This window comes from Trachemys scripta, chromosome 15, assembly GCF_013100865.1.
Source record: "Trachemys scripta elegans isolate TJP31775 chromosome 15, CAS_Tse_1.0, whole genome shotgun sequence".
In the NCBI taxonomy this organism is placed as follows: domain Eukaryota; kingdom Metazoa; phylum Chordata; order Testudines; family Emydidae; genus Trachemys; species Trachemys scripta.
In genome coordinates, this window is record NC_048312.1 from 31,618,085 (window position 1) to 31,636,994 (window position 18,910).

The following is an 18,910-nucleotide window of genomic DNA, read 5'->3' on the forward strand; positions in this document are numbered from 1 at the left end:
CCCACCGAGCGCCGCCAGAACCCCCCCCCAGAGTGCCGCCAAGCGCCGGAGCCCGTCCCCCCGCCGCCGGAGCGCCCACCCCCGCGGAATGCCGCGCTGCGCTCCCCCCGCCGCCCCTTACCAGATGTCGCCCCAATCATGTGCTTGGGTGCCTGGAGCCGGCCCTGCTAACTCCTCAACCTTAACTGCTCCCTGCAGCTCCGGGGAGGTGCGGCTGCCTCTGGGCAGCGCAGGGGAAAGTTTAAAGGTTCAGAGACAGCAGCCGGAGCTGGGGATGGTTGCAGTTTCACAGTCCACGTCAGCAGCAAGACAAAGCAGGGTATAGATCAGGATCAGCCCTCCCCAGGACTCAGCCACAACACAGACTAGGCTGGGGATTTGTATTATGAAACAAAACAGAGCCCTTCCCGGCTCCTGGGGCGCACTGATCCTCGCAGCCTTCATACAAGCTCTGCAATGACAGAACAGCTGAGTGCCTGCACACAGAGGAAGAGTGGAAGGCAGCCAGACATATGGAAGCTGCTTCCTCCTTGCAGCCCTGGTGCTGAGCCAGGGCTAGGCTGTTGGGCACGAGATGGCACGCTCCAGGGAGGAGAGGCAGCAGTGTTGCAGGAGGCGTCTCCCCCATTAGGGGAGGGGAAGCTTGACTCTACTATAGCTTTGGTGCATCCAAACCAATATAGTGTTTGAGTGAGCTCAAATGATCAGCCCCACTTCCCCCCGACAGCAGTGCGAGCTGGCTTCCCACCACAATGCCGACCTTTGCAGCCAGGAGGTGGAGGGCCCCAGTGACCCTTTCTTAGGAGCCTAGGAATTGCCACAGCACATCAGACTTGAGACCCATCTAGGCCAATACCCTGTCTCACAGCAGACAGCTCCAGCTACTTCAGATGCAGGTGCAAAAACCCACCAGCTGGCAGTTCAGGAATAACCTGTCTCCCCAGGAAGTTTGTTCCCAACCTCCATCAGTTAGTAGTTGGAATGAGGGTTTCTCTCTCTCACCCTGTGTACTGCAATAGTAGATAAGGATTGGACACTTGCCCCAATAAGTGTCTGAATCTAAGCAGCTCTTGGCCACATCTTGTGGCAGTGAATTCCACAGGTTAACTGGGCATGGTGTATCAAAAAGAACTCTGCTGAGCTGGACCATCTTGTAGGAGCCAGACAACTCTCAGTAGCTCTGTGCAAGAGGAACAAGGGAGCGTTTCCATCAGAACATCCTTTGGCTAAGTCAAGGCTGCAGTATAATGGCAGTGGCTGGAGCCAGGCAAGAGCAGTGACAGATACCTTCCCATGCCAGCGCATTCCAATCTAACCAGCTGCAACACCCCCTGCTACCCACAGGCCGGGCCAGGCCTGAGGGGTAGCAGCAGCCCTCGCAGCTGCCATCTGTGTCAAACATCCACAACCTGCAATAGTTTTTGGATGCACGTGTTCAGTTGGGACCAAAGTCCAAATCACGAGGCAGCTGCCTGCCTCCCCACGAAGGGGAGAATCAGTAGAGCTCTCTGGCTGCCAGGAAACAGGCGGAGGCAGAGACCACTGCCCAATGAGCTATTCAGCCAGATGAATTTAGAGCCCGAGAATGATTGCAGTGTTAGAAAACTGCCTTAGAGCAACAGATCCCAGGAGCTCTGTGTTTAGCTTAGAGAAGGGTAAGGGGTGACGTGATCAGTCTAAGTCCCTACATGGGGAACAGATATGGTCAGTGGGCTCCGCAGGCTAGCTGAGGAAGGGATAACACAATCCAATGGCTGGAAGCTGAAGCTAGACAAATTCAGACAGGAAAATAAGGCACAATTTTTTAACAGCGAGAGTAACTAACCACTGCAACGATCCACCAACGGGCATGGTGGATTCTCCATCGTGGGCAGTTTTGAAACCGGCGTCGGAAGCATCTCCAACAGCCACTCCAGGTCAGACAGGAATTCATTCAGGGCAGTTCTCGGCATGTGTTAGGTCACAGGGTCCCAGGGGTCCCTTCGGATCACGGAAGTGGCCATCAGCGGATCGCAGTGGGGCTGCTCCAGTCGCCCTGCACAAGCCTTGCCACATGGAGGCAGCTCTGGCAACGCAGGAAGACGCCCTGAGGTTTCCTTACGCAGCCCTCCCACAGTACATGGTCTGGCCGGGAACCTGCCACACATCTGCCACTAGGGCTAACAAAGCCGACCTGTCAGCCTCTCCAGTGCCCTAGAAGCACTCACTGCTCCCAGCCAGGACTTACTCACCAAAACCCTGAGCTGCCACTCAGATCTTGACACTTAATGATGCTAGAAACAGCTTCTCTGTACACAACAGCGAGATTAGGAGGAGACAGGGGTGGTGGTAGGGGGAGCGCAACCCTGGGCTATGGCCCAGCCGGAGGCAGAGGGTAGATTCAGGGGCACCTCTCAGCATGGCCCAGTCACTTTGTAGCAGCTGCTTCCGTCAGGAGTCCAGCTGTTTGAGGCTGTGCTGATCAGCCCAGCAGACACCTCCTCTACCAAAGACCCCAATGCGCCACTGACCAGGCAGGGGGACATCTCCAATAGGGGGAAAAGCAGCTAATGCTGGAATCACAGCCCCACCCACAGCCCCACTGGTACTGGGGAGACTGGAGGGGTGCAGTCAGCTATGTGAGAGCAAGAATCCGAACCCAGTGACCCCTCTATATAATCAGAAACCTCTCATCCCATACAGGGTTCTAGACCCTGCTCTGCCATTGACTTGTGACACCTTGGGCAAGTCAGTACAAATAGGGAAACTGAGTCACAGAAGTTGACCACTGACCCCTTGGAGAGTTCTGAGAGATGCGATATGGGACATTATCCAGCAGGCTGCCCAGATCCCAGACAAGAGGAAAGCACAGTCCTGCAATCCTCAGCTGGCTGTGCTCCAGCTGCATCCCCATAGGCTCTGCTTCTACTCCCTGATGGGCCAAGCTCTGGTCAGCTGTCATAGAATCATAGAATCTCAGGGTTGGAAGGGACCTCAGGAGGTCATCTAGTCCAACCCCCTGCTCAAAGCAGGGCCAATCCCCAGACAGATTTTTACCCCAGTTCCCTAAATGGCCCCCTCAAGGATTGAACTCACAACCCTGGGTTTAGCAGGCCAATGCTCAAACCACTGAGCTATCCCTCCCCCTCCCCCTCCCCCCCCATAACATTTTTAATAAAATTTTAGGATCTGTCAGGAAAGCTCAGGAGGCAGATTGTCACCAGAACGAGCTGGAACTGGGCTTGTTTGCTCTCGCTCTAAGAACTGCAGTGATCTGTCCACCCAGCACCCGCCATTCTGTTTTGCCACTGAGCTGCTGACCAGTCACATCTAGCCTAGCAGAAGCTGCTTTGGCTTAAGGCAGCATGGCTGAGACTCCTCAACAATGGGCAGTAACTGCACGTGCTAGCCCCCACCCCAGGTGAGAACCGTGTTCCTGGAAACACAGGACTTCCTGGTCTACGCGCCAGGGCAGCTTCCAACACAATCAGCCTGAACAAACAACTCCCCAGCAGAGCAAGGCCCTGGGCAGCGCAGGGCCTTCACACTAACAGGAAGCACTGTGCACAGCGCCCAGAGCAGCAGGCATCTCTGAAACGCTGACGGCTTCTTTTAAAGCCACAGTCTCCATCCCACTGGTTTCACAGGCAAGGAGGAAGCAGAGCTGGGAGCAAGAACACCTTCAGGTCAGCTATCCCACTGGATAAGTGGCACCCGGGCCAGGCCCTGCACAGACAGCTAGAGGCTGAGGGATTACCCGTGCACTGGCTTCTACTTGGCTCGGCAGTGCCTGTGCAGCTGTAGTCACCGCCAAGCTCCACTCCCCTCTCCCATGCACAAGGCTGCACACGGGGACAGTGGGAACAAGGCCCAGGTTCCCTGCACTGCAGGGCTTGCACGAGGACGCAAAACTGGGAGCTGAACCCAGCCATGAGGGGATGGCAGCCCAGCCAAGATGCCTGAGATTTTTAGGCCACGAAAGCTCACCTGGATGCTCATTCACCGCAGCCCTTTGTGCCAGGGATGGGAAGAGCCGAGGCCAGAGCTGCAGCATCCCAGGCTTCACAGATACTGTGCCTCAGGCTCGAGGGCTGAACTGGTTTTGGCAGGCAGGATTTTAAGCACAAGTAACGTCCAGAGTCCTGCTGTTTCCATACCACACCGGGCACTACACTGGTGGGCAGCCACTAACTCTGCACTGTCTTCCCACGTCTCCAAGCACCAGCGCTGCCTGCTCGCGCCATCCCTCAACAGTGCTGCCAGCTGAAAGCTAGCCTTTCACCTCCTCTAACCTCAGCCCACTGCCCCCCCCCAGTGAGGATCTCTGAGTCCCAGCTCTCCACTCCAGCCTGTGCATAGCTCTGCCAGCCACCCTCTTCCGCACAGAGCGCGGTCCTGTCTCCTTCCCCACTTGCGGCCCCGCGTCTTCCCCATTCAGACCAGGAGCCAGTTCAGAATCACCCCCTGCCAGGCGCTGAGGCCCGCTGAGCAATCCCTTCTCCTTCCCACCCTGTCCCTGCCAGTGGAGCCCCTTCTCTGCACCTGCCCTTGGGAACAGCCCAACTTCCCTTTTCAGGATCGCCGCTGATGAAGTCGTGCCAGTTTCACTTGTTACCTTAACTCTAGTGCTCAAGCGGTATCTGCAGAACGAGAACCTCTCCCCGGGTCACCCGGCCTGATCCTTTCTGGGTGCAGTGAGACAGGAAGGGACTCTGGATCAAATGCCTGGTGGGCAAAGTCTGACAAGGTAGGAAGCGATGGACAGCAGGGAGAAGGTGAAGCCGGAGCAACGTGCCAAAGCTGTGTGTCTGGAGGGCCCACCGGGAAGGAAGAGCGGGGAGAAGCAGAAGTGAGGGGTCCAGGCATCTGGGGTGTGCTGCTGAGCAGATTCTCCAGAGCACCTGAGAAGTGCTGGGCGGGAACAGGCCCAGGAGGGAGTCTCGGCATGCCAGGAGACAGAGAATCCTGGTTAACACCATGGGCAGCAGGGAAGTCTTGGTGACAATGACTCGCACTCCCCACCCCACCCCCAACTCTACGCACACCTGACAGAAGGCTGCAAAACCAGAAGCAGAGCAGTGACGGGCCCCAGTGCTGAGATTTTACAGGGAGCCCCCACCCCAGGAACAGACTCGCTCCCCCCAGCCTTAGCCCTGCCACCGATGTTCAGCAAGAGGTGCTGGCAGCCCTCTGTTATTCATGGAACGCAGGCCAGAGCCTCTGGTCAGCTTGAGAGGAAATGTCACATGTTCTGGGGCACTGCAGATGGGAACTGGCTTCTGCCTAAGCCCAGTGAGCCCTCCCCAGCAGAGACCCTGGGCTTATCAATCATCTACCAGCCCTTGCAATGGGATCTGGACAAGTGTTTGCTCCATGGAGACACGTGACTCCGCTGGGCTGCAGCAGAGCCAGAAATGCTGAGCCTGGCTGTTGGCTTCATGCTCTGGCTCCATTCAATCATCTCACAGCACTAGCATTAGAAGTTCCCCTTCCCTGGATTGCTCTGTACAGAGGAACAGTGGAATGGACGGGTCAGGCAGAAGCAAGGAATGGGAGCTCAGTTCAGACCTGCCTGTGCGACTGCCCTTGCCCAACCCCAAAATCGAAGAGGGGATTTGGAGAGTTCGGTGCTTGGGAATGGTGTAGAGACTAAGAAGCCTGTTTTCTCCAAATGGGATGAGAAGGGAGGGCAGGCTTTGGACTAAAGCAATGGGACTCACTCTCCAGTAGGACTTGTCCATTTCAGGCTGTCCTACCCTGGAAGAGTGCACAGGAAGGCAGTGCTCATGTACAATGGCCAGGCCGATCGGTTAGTCTGGGGAGGTTTGAGGGGACCCTTACCACGGATGCACCTGTGCAGCGTGTGATCACGTTTCCCTTTAACCAGTCCCACAAGGTGAGAATGAGGTGACACTAAAAAGGAATGCTGAAGCTCAAGGCATGCACAGCATAGCATGCGCACAGTTGGATTTCACCAGGCCAGGATAAGGGACCATTGACATTGGCAGCTAAAGATAATAAGAGCTGTTCAGTCTTGATGCTTCAGGGTAGGGAGGTCTGCATGAAGGGAGTTACCCCAGAACCACCTTGCACAGATTGGACAGCTGTGGTGCCGCCAAAGAACCACTCCCAGCCTGGAAGCATGCTGGGACTCTTCTGCTCCTGACAGCTAGCCCTAGACATTCGGCCCCAAGTGCAGCACTGGAAGGCTGCTCAGCGCTTTCAGTCAGACCCTGGGCACAGTGCTGCAGAGATCTGCACAGGGATCAGTCCTAGCTGCAAGGAGGAAGTCTCAGGCTTGCAAGCATGCAGGTGGGGCACCACCGCAGGGCTGGAGCCTGCATTACTAGCAAGAGGCCTTAGCGCAAGCAGCTCGATTGCCTGGGAGCTCGCCTGGCCTGCTCACCTGCCTTCTCCTGGGAGCTCTGTGGACTTGACTCAAGCAGTAGAATGAGTGATTGCTCTGCTCAGAGGAACAGCACAAGAGTTAGGAAAGATGCTGCCAGAAGCATCCTCAACTGCATCTGGTTTTATTAGGGTCAGTAACAGAGAAACAAGTAGGTGCCAGGTGGGCTCCACTCCAGACAGAACTGTGCTGCCAAGGGGCAAAAGGAGACCAAGACAACATCGTTTGCCCTTGTACAGCCCACGAGTAACAGCAGGGCCCATCTCTTAGATCCCAGTGACAGGGATGGATGCAGATTAGCAATCTATGGGAAACCTCACTGACCTAGATAGAGATGATGTAGGAATCTAAGTTCAGGGCAGAGCGCCAGTCCACGTTTGAGCCGGGCGCTGCTCAGTAGGGCTCCAATTGTCACTGAGCTTTTGGGCACTGCAGCACTATGGACACAGGCCTAGCTAAGACACTGCACTGAGCTCTGCAGGTCTGTTCTTCATTTTTAAGAAGTTCGATCCCCTCCCAAGGATGACAAAGCAGACTCTGGCACAAGAGGAAATGGCTCCTCCGAGAGGGGTTCAGCCAGCAAGTGGCTATACTGTCGCCAAGCCCTTAGCCACGTCCATTCAGGTCCGAAAAGGAAAAGTTACAGACAAAAGCTCAGAGTCTGAGATTCCCATGATGCCAATGAAATTAAAGGTGTCAATGAAAACGTCGTTTGCGTTCCTGTTACTCTGTACTTGCAATGCAAACACTTCAGTACAGGCGTAGGGAACAAAGCCATAAGTGAAACTGACTAGCATATTTCCATTGTCCGAGCAGACCACACAGTGGAGCAAGCAGCATCGGTGAGGAAACGTGGATTTCTAACATTCAGGGTTAAGTCAAGTGTTAGACTGGGAAGGAATTTTGTTTTTAACCTTTAAGTGCGCTCCCCTCTCCTCCCTCCCCCTCCCCCAATGCTTGGCTCCCCAGAGCTGATGTCTGAACATGGAGCGTTGCCTTTGAAGACCCAGGGGAGATGGGAACAAAGTGGGCCAGGCTCCTCTCCCCTTCACATTAGGACACCCCCCAGTGAGGGAAAAGGAGGCTCTGCTAAAGCCAAGCTGCCCCACCACTAGCTGCTCCAGTACAGTGACACTTCGGCAGCTAAAGCCAAACAGCTCCCAGAAAGGCAGAGAGGGCACCACCCAACCCCACTGTTCTCTCCCTGAATGAGAGAGGCCTGGGAGAAGAACTCCCTACCCAGCTCCCAGGATGGGTCAGCTCACGATCAGTCCTCTGCTCACACCTCTGAGCACCTGCTTGGATGAGCACAGCTGAGGTGTCGGGAGAGGGTTAGGCAGAGGGAACTCACACCAAGGAAGGAAACCCCCAACCCCGGGGGCATTTACACAGACCCTCTGGGTCCCAACACCCCAAAGTGAGAACTGCTAGAGCCAGGGTTACAGGACAGCTGGGAGAAGAGCACTAGAGCTCTCAGGTACACTTACCTTCTTGTGCTTCTTGGCCATCCATTTGTCCCAGTTATTGAGCATATCCAGCCATTTGGACTCCCTCTGCCTCAGCACCTCCAGCGGCACCTCCTCCAGCCTAGGGGACGGGGGAGAGAAGAGAACATGTCACACGGGGCAAAGCCACCAAATCAGGATTTAGCATCGCTCCACTCACAGCAAGTGGAACTGGGAGCCTGCAGCCCTTTCAGAGGATTTCACCTCCAAGAGCACCTGCTCCATGCGCCCCATCCCCCTGCGCTGCTTCCTGCCGCCTGGAGCACCTGGGGAACGGCTCTAACCCGCCCAGGCTCCCTAGGACAATGGGGTTGGACAAGTGCTTGCTGAGAATCCCCCTCGCATACAACCCTCCTACTCTGCATGCTCACGACACAGACCTCTAACCCGGGGCTCAGCTTCGACTCCCCCGGCCCTCTCCTTGCAGCCCAGCAGCATCACACCTTGCTGCATTCCTACAATCCAGGCTGTTCTGTCCTGGTCCCTGGCGCTCCACCTTGTCCTTCCAGTGTGCGTGCAGATTCCTCTTCCCGGCCTGCTGCTCTGCTACCTACACCAGCTCCCATCATTTCACCACCGCAGATGCCAGCGCCTTGGCCCCACCTTCAAGAACCCTCCCAGGTGCCCCTTCTCTACCTAGCCTTGCATCTTGCCAACCCCCCACCTCCACCGCACCAGCAATGACTCCATTCTGGAATGCCCATTCCTCTCCTTCCACCCTTCCTGACCCACTCCCAGCCAGCTTCCCACGTCTCTGCCAGTCTGACACTGGCCAGCGATGGCCTGAGGGGGAGGCAACAGCTGCCACTAGTCAGACTGTAAGCTAAGCAGGGCAGGCACTGCATCTGGACAGATTTATACAGCAGCTAACACAATGGGGGCCCAGGCCTGATTAGGCCCCAAGTACTAAACCTTTAACAGCAGCAATGTAAGTCAGGGTCTGGTTCCTGAGCCAGAAGCAGTAGAAAGAACAAGATACAGAGGCCATCAAGCTACTCCAGAACCCTGAAGCATGTGGGCCACTCTGCACACAGAAACAGGCAGCAGCCCTTGCCCTGCTCTACTGGGCAGGAGTGTTAACTTCAGAGCTCTGAAGAACAAAATACGGCAGGGTGCTGCACTAACAGACTCTGGACTGGCAGCCGGTGACAACTGGCAGCACCAGTTTCTTAGGGTGCATCTACACTGCAGCAAGGAGATGCAATTCCCAGCTCAGCTAGAGGAAGATTGTGCCTGTGTTCTACAACCAGTGGTGTGACCATGGTGGCCCAGGCTAACCATCCAATAGGGACTGGACTTGGGTGGTTAGTCCGAGCCATCACCCATACCACTGTGGTCACACTGCTGGTTTTAGCGCACTAGCTGGATCCAAGTTAGCGCATGCACATCTATCCGAGCTGGGTGTTACTCACAGGGAGCCACTGGCCAGATCCTGACCTCGGCAGCTCAGGCAGCCTTCCAGGTCCTCTACAATTCCTACCAGTCATTTTCTGCACTGCCTCTGCTCCCTGAGTTTGGGGGATGGATTTCGAGAGCCGGGGATGGAGTCAAAGCCAGCTACCAGACATCGCCCCAACCCCCTTTTAACAGCTTCAAGTACTGCGAAGGGGATGCTTCAAAGCCAGGGTCCAGGTCTGCCAGAGATCTACCTCCCACCAGCCCCAGACTGTCCTACAGAGCAATAGCAACATCTGGGCTCAGGCCTGGGGATCCGATGGCAGATCAGCCCTGGTTCAGAGGGATGCGCTTGGGACAGGATGGACCGAGAGCTCATGAACTTGGCAGCGGTTTTATTCTCTCCACCGGTATTAAGACTTTTACTGGGTGTAAAGCAAAGCCATAGCTCTCTTCCTCCCAGACCAGCCCCCATCCAAATGAGACCAGCCAGCACTACAGATACCATCCCTCAGTGCGGCACAAGCCCTGAGCCCGGGAAGCTAAAGAACTGGCACCAACCCACTGCACAGAGAGGCAAGAAATTGAGTTAGATCCTGTATCCAGGAACGGCCTGTGCTGCGCCCATAGGAGCAATCCACATGCAACTTGGATGGCACCTGCAATGGAAGGGAGATAGGCCTTTCACATGGGCTCCTTGCCACGGGCGTGCACCATCCTTTAACAGCTGTGTGCACCTCCACCAACTCAGGTAAGATGGAGCCCAGCAGGCGCTGGGCTGGGAACAAGCAGCATGTCATGAGAAACTCGATTCAATTCAGATACCCTGGGGGAGATTTTTAATGCACATCAGGAAAGTGACAGCGCACCACAGTCTGTAACGCAGCCTTCCCCCAACAAGTATTACTGTACACTGCTTCCTACAAGCGATACAGTGCGGTAGTGACACTCGAAATGCTAGTGCCTGTGTCACCCTAATAGCACTGAGCTGTAGCGGATACTGGAAACCTCAAACCAGCACAATCTGAGTTTAGCCTAGATCTGATTTAGCCCTTGTACTACACAAGCTCAGGCAGAAGGGAGGCAATTCGGTCACCACGCAGAGCCAGCAGCTACAGTCCCAGTCTGTGTGGAACGAGCATGTCCCCCTTTAACCTTCAGCAAGAACCACGCTCACCACAGCCACGGTCACACCCTCACTTCTGCTTTCAGTGCGGAACCATCATGACCAGGCTGTGCCTCTGCCTCGCGCCACATGGGCCCTGGCTCCGCATTTACTGGCTTTGCCTATACTAGAGCGATTGACTCCAGCTCTCCCCTACCCACCTCTGTTACACAGCCCTCTTCACCATAGTCGGAGTAAGGGCCTCACAACCAGCCACTTCTTCCTCCCACGGGAGGAGGGGAGAATTACCTCCAGTTACACACTGGGGCTCTAAGGGACTAGCTCACGGTTACCCAGGATGTCGTTGGCAGAGCAGCATTTGAACCCAGGGCAGCAGGGTTTCAGACATGTCCTGAGCAGGGTGAGAGGGCGGAGGCAGCCCTACACCAACGCTGCTCCCACAGTGCAGCTGCACCAGGCATAGCACAGAGCAGGGCAGGAAGTTTGGTGCCGCCCATGGGATGATGGGCGGGCCTTGCTCCCAAACGACCCCAGCCCGATCCGACTGACAACAGACCCACCAGCTTTCCAAAGGCCTGTCCTCCCAACAGCGGGACTCAGCGCTGCAGCGACTGAGGGGGGGGGGGGGGGGGGGGGGGAAGAGTCAGTTTGGTCCAGTCACAGACCGAGAAGCTGAAGAGGCAGCCGCCAGCTGGCCCACTCCCCTCCACGGATTCCACGTGCCTGGAGCACACAGCCAGCAGCTTTGGGAATGAGTGGGGAGCAGGGGGGCTTGGCTGGACCCTTTGGGCTCTTCACCACCCGCGTTCCAGCAAGATCAATAGCTCCCACCACATGGGGAGAGACAGAGTCTGCACTAGCTGAGCTAGCCCTCCCTACCCACACACCTGCTAGGTTAGAACCTCCCCACGGTACCCTGGGGCACAGGAAGCAGGACTGCCCCATAAGAGGAGACGCAAGCTGGCTGGCCAGCTCCTAGAAGGGAGGCCAGGCAAGGCTGTCCCTGAGGAGGAGACTCAAACGCTGGAGTGAGGGGCGGGGCTGGAAGGGCCCCATGCAGAAGAGGTAACTGGGGAGGTAAGGCATGGAGACCACATCAGCACCTCTGTTCCAGAGAGACAGGGGGTGGATTGTTTGTGCAGGGCGCATGTTAACTGCCCCCCACCCCGTGGTCAGAGCTGTCTGTGCAGGGTGACCCAGCGAGCCAGCCGTTGTCACCAGCCCTCACACTGTGCACACAGGGGCACATCACCTCCTCCCCACACCACGTGGGTCCCCATGGCAAGAAAGTGATGCGGACACAGCAGAGAAGCCAGCACTGCCAGGACAGGAGGACAATTCAGCCCCCCCTCGCTCCAGTGAGCCGATACCAACTCACGCTGCAGCTGCCTTGGGCAACGGACTTCATTCTCTGGCACAGCCCAGAGGCAGTTACCCTGGCAAGCAGAGCCTGTCAGTCTACAGCCCCAGAGGCCAGCAAGGCTGGCTCCTCGTGGGCGGTCTGCCCCACACCTGCAGGATTCAGCTCCCCAGGCCACCAGGGCAGTGCAAAACCAGCAACTGGCCCATGACAGCTGACTCGGGCTAAGGGACTGTTTAATTGCGGTGCAGATGTTCAGGTTCAGGTACCTGTGAAGTGGGAGGGTCCCAGAGCTGCAATTAAACAGCCCCCTAGCCCGCCCCGCAAGCCTGAGTCAGTTAGCACGGGCCAGATGCAGGCATCTAATTGCAGTGTGACATACCCCAAGTCTACAGCTCTTAGAGAGGGGTCAGCTGCCGTGACTCCGGCTGGCAATGAGCATGGGCCCAGGGCACAAGGGAGCCTGGGAACATCCTTCAGAGGAGGGGGAGATGTTTTACCAGGTCAGCAGGGACACCCATCCCCTCTCCTGAAACCCACAGCCCAAGCAGTCCCCTCTGCAGCCTCCCGTGCCGCAGCGTCAGACAATAGCAGGCAAGGTCACTCCAGGCCAAAACCATGGTTTTAAAATAATTATGCAATCTTATTCCAAAACTCTGCTTCCCTTGAACAAAACAAACCCCTGGCCCCCACACAGCTGCACACGATGCTCCCTTAGTCTCTCTCTCTCTCTCTCTCCCCCCCCACCCACAGCCCAGTGACTGCTCCCCTCTGCTGGGTAGTGAATGGGATTAGCTGGCTCACCTTCGGCCAGGTGTTTGGAAGGCTGTTATCGCAGGCTCCTCCAATGCCCAGCACCACCATGTAACAGGCCTGTGAAGAGCATGCCAGCGCCACGCTGAGCACACGCCAGGCTTTCTGCAGGAGCCAGGACTCCAGGAGCAGGAGGTGCCAGGGACTGGTCACTGGATACAGAGCCTGTGCTCTAGCCCACTAGGCCCAAGCCAGCACAGGCTGGAAATCGTTACGATCTGATGGCTGTTTGGCAGCCTGCATGAAGTAAGTTTTGTGGCATCTCAGTCCAGTTCCTAGTGGGAGGAGTCACAAGGCAACCCTCCCACAACCATTAGTTGGCAGGCTCAGCAGAGACTAGGAAGGAGCGGGTGGAAGGACAGCCTAGGGCCTGGACGGGGACTCTGGAGACTGGGTTCAATTCTTTGCTTTCCGTGAGCTGGGACAAGTCATTGCTGTGCGTTGCTTCCCCAACTGCAAGCCAGAAAACATACTGGCCCCCTTCTCCACCCCTCTCTTTGGCTCCATAGGCTCTCCGGGGCAGGGGCTGTGTCTTGCATTGGGTATGTACAGCGCCAAGCACAATGGGGTCCTGATCTTGGGGGCACCATAGGTGCTACTGGAATACAAGCAATGAGACTAAACTCCCCCTTATGGGGGGCAGCGCAGAGGGATAAACAGACCTTCAGTGTAGCACCTTTCACCAACACTAAATCGACTCTGGAAGAGCTCTGCAAGACAGGCATGAGGACCAGGGCAGCGCAGAGGCTAGACCCTTGACTCTTTGCAATCAGGCTGGCGCTTCAGCACGCCCCTGCGCCTCGCTGCTCTTTGCGGATGCTGACTGCACGCTCAATATGACACCACCAGAAGACATGGCTGAAAGCAGGGAGAGAGAGCTCCCTACCCCAGCAGATCAGCACTGCTTCTGGGGCAGGCACAGGGGGCCCCTGTATCGCTTTGCAACCCTGAACCCACCCCAAGCCTGGCAGAACAAAGAGGCATTGTGCAGCAGCTCCTGGGTCACCTGCCCTTGGTGCCAAGTGACTGGCTAACCTGTCTCAGAGGTACACAAAGGGCTGTTCAGTCCGCATTGAGGCACAGCAACGGGGGACTTGGCTGCTCAGCACACAGCTGGGAGCTCTGCTCAGCTAGTGAGCGTAGAGCTTCATCCCGTGGACTCTGCGACTTCAGCCATCCATCCAGAGGGGGGTGCTGTGACCACGACCCAGCCCAGGGCCTTGCTGCCAGGCCCCTGAAATGGCAGCAGATGGCATCGCTGATCCAAGTGGGGCATCTATGGGAGATGAAGGGTCAATCCCAGAGGTGATGGGTGACCCCTGCTCCCAGCTGCCATCTGAGTCCACCTGGACCAGCTTGGGGATTCAACCCTGTTATCCAGGCCAGCTGGCCCCCAGCACCCAGTGAAGTACCGGGGTGAGGAGGGTGCTCAGGAAGTTGGGCCCTGTCTGTTGAGCTGGAACAAGCTCACATAAGGGAGTGCAAGGTCCAGATCCATCTCACACAACGAGGAACCTGCCACACCAGGTCAGGACGGTGGGCAGGGGAGGGGAGGACTCGGCAGTTGCTGCTGAATGCTCTGTAGGCTGGGCCCCTTGGAAGGCTCGGGTATCCCCCAAAAGGCAGCTGGCACAACTGTGCGCACTCAGGGATTCCCGCCTTTGCATCTGCTTCTCCATGGCTGCCTGACCCTGACACCAGCACGTCAGTACATGGCACTTGAACCAATGGGACGGGGCCACAGGTTTAAAGTTCCACACGCATGTCAATATTTTGCGGGACCAGGATGATATAGCACATGCTACCCAAGCCACTAGTCCAGGGGATCCCAAAGTTCTCCCCACAGCCCATTCTGATACCAGCTGACGTTCAGGGACTGTCAAGAACCATCACCCCCCAGCGAAGTCGTCTCCCCGCTGCTCTAGAAACTGCCCTGCGCATGGATGCAGCAGAGGGAAGCCTAGATTACAGGGCAGCAGCTCTGGAACCCTCCCTACAGAAGAGCCCCTCCAGCTAAACCATGCATAATGCCAGCTCCCCACTGCCGGGCCTCCTGCACATGGCAGCAGCCTCCCGCTGGGTGCACAGGAGGTAGTGAGCCACCTCCATTAGAGTTCTCTTAAAAAGCATTAATTTGTGGGGTAGGGGAGCTTTGCTCCTGGAAAGAACTAAGGGTCCTTGCACAGCCCTGACTCCATAGGGATGGGCACATGGGGGGGGGGGGGCAGTGTGACCTGGCAGCTGGTTGGATGCTTTAAGAATCAGCCTTTGCCCTGACTCTGTGCCAGCACCCATTCCATACTGAAGAGCTCTTCCATTCCTAACCTGGAGGCTCAGACGCTACCCCACACCAGGGGCACTACCCAGAGCCAAGGGCCCCCTTTACAGGCCAGGGCAATCCCCTCTCACCAAGGTGCACTGGAATGGCAGAGGAGCCTGTCCATAAAATGCTGCCATGCACCAGCCCAGAGTCCTGTTTTGCTGCTCCCACAGCATGTTGCAGAGGCAGCAGCTCCTTCCCTAAGGAGTGAGCCCCTCACCCCCACCCAACGACACTGACTGAAGGAGCAGCACTGAGGGTAGGTGGGAAGCATCTCCAGCGATCCTAACGACTGCAGGTGGGGATCTGAAGGGGAGGAAGCAATGAACCTCACCTATCCCCCATCCCCAAAAGTAAAGACCCCATGAGTTGTTCCCAACTCATTGGATTACTGTATACTAGCCCAGAAACTAACATGTCAACAGCTTTGGACTGACATCAGTTCTTTCTCACCCACAATCCCAGCAAGTCAGGAACACAGGGCCAAGGCTGCGCCAAATGGAGGGCCAACGACCAGGAGAACAGAGCATTAGCTGAAGTGGATTAACAGAAACAGTTACTGGAATTCAACCATGTGCCACAAGCAGAAAAAGCTCCCTGTATGGAAACAGAAGCAGCATGCGAGAATGCCATCAGCCATGGGCAGAGGATAACGTTTACGAGAGTCACAAGAGCCCTACGACTGTTCTCAGCAGGACTGTCACTGATCAGGTCACCTGGAGGGGGAAATTGTAAAGCCCAGAGCCAGCAGTGACAAATCTCCTGCCCCTGCGTCAGGCATGCCAGTTCCTATGGGTCCTGGTGAGGATAAGGGAACTCGAAATCCTGGATGTAGTATCTCCCAGGGGAGGTGATACCTCACACTGCCTGATCCAGCACAAGGCACTTCCAATTCCCTTGGCTCCAGCTAGCAGAGTTATTGGAGCCACCCATGCACCTTCCAGGGATGTCACAGCCACCTGCAGAAGCACTCCTTGACGGCTGGCTGATTCTGATGGGGGTTCATACAACTCAGCAGCCTCGATCACGGTCTCAGACCGAAAGCTCTTTGATACAGCGCTGAGCACACTGATGGCCAGAGGCCAGGCTCAAGGATGGTTTTAAACAATGAGTTAACATTGGGTGGGAGGGATAGCTCAGTGGTTTGTGCATTGGCCTGCTAAATCCAGGGTTGCGAGTTCAATCCTTGAGGGGGCCATTTAGGGAACTGGGGTAAAAATCTGTCTGGGGATTGGTCCTGCCTTGAGCAGGGGATTGGACTAGATTACCTCCTGAGGTCCCTTCCAACTCTGATATTCTATGAACACCCTCCTACAGGCATACAATCACAGCAGCATTGCGCCAGGAGTCCCTTTACAAGGGGAAAAGGATCTAACGGGCTGCTGTGTTTAAAAAAAAAAAAAAAAAAAGCCACGAGACCTTCCCCCCCTCCATTACTACATCAAGGCTGATGTGTGGGTATTAGGCATGCCCTTACTGCTCAAGAGGACACATATACCTCCATTTTACAGATGGGGAAAACAGGCATAGAGCAGTGATTTTCACAAGCCACAGTGAATCTGTGGCCAGGGCCGGCTCCAGGCACCAGCCCACCAAGCATGTGCTTGGGGCATCACGGTGCTCCAGCCGGTCGGGGAGAGCGGGACCCCGGCCGGGCTCGCTGCCCTCCCGCCAGCGCTCCGGCCGGTCACGGAGAGCGAGCCCGCGGTTGGACTCGGCGCCCTCCCCTGCTGCACTCTCCGCCAGGGGCAGGGGGGCGGTGGGAGCCTTTTTTGCCGGGGGCGGCAAAAAAGCCAGAGCCGGCCCTGTCTGTGGCAGAACATGGACGAGAACCTGAGGGTCCCAATTCCCAGCTGTACCCACTAGACTGCACTGCTTGGCATTTTAGAGAACTTTACACTCACATTCAGAGTTCTAAGGATACACTCACACCAAGGGGTTATATATATATGCATATGAGAAGTGGGCTGTAGTCCACGAAAGCTTATGCTCTAATAAATGTGTTAGTCTCTAAGGTGCCACAAGTACTCCTGTTCTTTTTGTGGATACAGACTAACACGGCTGCTACTCTGAAACCAAGGGGTTAAACAACCTTACCAGATGCCCTAGCTGCTGACTCTGTGCCAGGCTAGATCGGCCCTCTCGCTGACCCACTATCCACCCCTTCAGAAGCAACGGCGCAGCAGTACAAAACAAATGGGCTGCTAGCAGCTTATCTCATGCCCACAAATTACAGAGGTGCTGATCACAGGTAGCTACACAGCTAGAGGAACATGCTGTAATTTCCACTCCCGCCCCAAATGAGATCACAACTAATAGATCCTGCCCAGCTCATTTTTTCTGGATGTTGCCACAGAAATAACTCTGGAAGCAATCATGCTGCAAAACCGGATTGCAATTAAAGTGGGGCAGGCAGAGCACATTCCTTAGCGTTCTACAGCACAGTCAGGGCCATTCCATCTCTACGAGAGGTGCAGCCCGCAGCCTGCAACACTCCACCATGAGCAGAGGTCACACTGCATGCTGGGATATGGAGTGCATCTCTGCTAAACAGGAGAGAATCCAGCCTGTTCTATTCAAACTAAGTGCAGCCTTTGGGCTCCCAGCAAGCTGTCAATGCTGCCCCTCAGCTGGGCAAAGTTTGAGCAGCTCCTGAAGAAAGCTGAGTCAGAGTTAAGCAGCCAGACTTCCTAGTGGTAGATCAGCTGCAGGAGTTCAGGGGGGTGGAGTTCAGACAGGTAGCTGGCTTGCAGAATCTTTCTTCTGCAAGTGGGAGCCCTGACTGTCTGCTTCCCCGTTACCGCAGCCCCTCTGGATCACTTACAATAACCTCTGGCTCTTACAACAGCTACAGATGTACTGTTCTCCTCACAGGAAGCCAGCACCCACAGGAACTAGATGACAAGACAGTCTCCTCAATTACACTATGGCCAAAAATATACAGCCATCTAGTGCTCAGAATTCAAAACAGGCCTCAAAGTAACCAGAAGTTGCCGTCATGGATGGAAGGGGAACACACAGGCCTTGAAATTATTTACAAATTTAACAGAAGCCTCCTCTATTCCCAGCTTCCTCCAGCAGGAGCCAATACTTCACTGTTAAGACCCTCCCTGAGTTTGCTCCATCCCCTCATGTAGGGCCCACCTCCTCTGTTCCTGCAGAGTCCCACCCCCGAGGGCGGGAGTGCCTTCTCCTTCACAGCCTTTGTTGATCTCCAAACTTCTCCTACTCCATCTTTTCAAGGCTTGGCCTTTCTTTGTATTGCAACGTGGGTGCACTTGGGAGCACTGTCCACACAATGATACCAGCCACAACAGAGCTTCACTAAGTCTCACATTTCTCTTAAAGCACGTGCAAGGAAGGATGGACGATCTAATGGTTAAAGCACAGGTCTGGGGTCAGGTGCCTGGTTCTGTGATCTTGGGCATGTTAAACCATCCATTTGCAGAGTTGTCAGACAGCAATACAACTTCATAGGGGCAATGTGTGGCTTAGTCCATCTAAGTGTTTATAAAAAGGCTTGGAATTCCTCAGACTGAAGGAACTGAGCAAAGCATTATTAGGTTTGAAGACAAGAACAGCACTGCTAGATCTAAAAATTCAGTTGACGTGTGGTTACCACGGCCTTAAAGCTAACTCCATTACACCACGGGGGCCACTGTGTTACACCGTTATGCCAGCTAGCAACAGCAGCCAGCCTTAGGGAAAGGCAGAGCCTCCTGGATGCTTTAAATGTTGACTGTAAACATTAAACCTCAGTCTATCGGATGGCACTGGTGGTGAGCGAGCTAACAGGTGGCTGAGCTATGGATTCCTAGAAGTTAGTGCACAGCTGTGTACTCTCCCAGCTAAGCCAACTACATCCACACACACCTACACAATGCGGATGTAAGATCTTTAAGTCTTTGTTAAAGGAGGTTAGTGACAACCCCTCTGCATCAGAGATAGGGTTACCATATCTAATAAATAAAAAAAAGAGGACCCTCCACGGGCCCTGGCCCCCCCC

General features: G+C 55.5%; 1 protein-coding gene across 2 annotated transcripts in view; it reads right to left on the reverse strand.

The window, feature by feature from the left end:
• TBC1D10A (TBC1 domain family member 10A) overlaps nt 1-17,733 on the reverse strand; it is a 36,213-nt gene extending 18,480 nt beyond the window's left edge. The window contains exons 1-2 of one of the 2 annotated variants that reach the window (XM_034791148.1): nt 17,729-17,733; nt 7,873-7,972 (exon numbers count right to left, since the gene is read on the reverse strand). In XM_034791148.1, the coding sequence (XP_034647039.1) occupies nt 7,873-7,917 (45 nt within the window). In that variant the 5' untranslated portion in view covers nt 7,918-7,972; nt 17,729-17,733. Of the gene's footprint in view, nt 1-7,872; nt 7,973-15,357; nt 15,450-17,728 lie in introns of those variants that run through there. The other variant, XM_034791147.1, reaches the window with a different exon arrangement.
• Between the last annotated feature and the right edge of the window lie 1,177 nt (nt 17,734-18,910).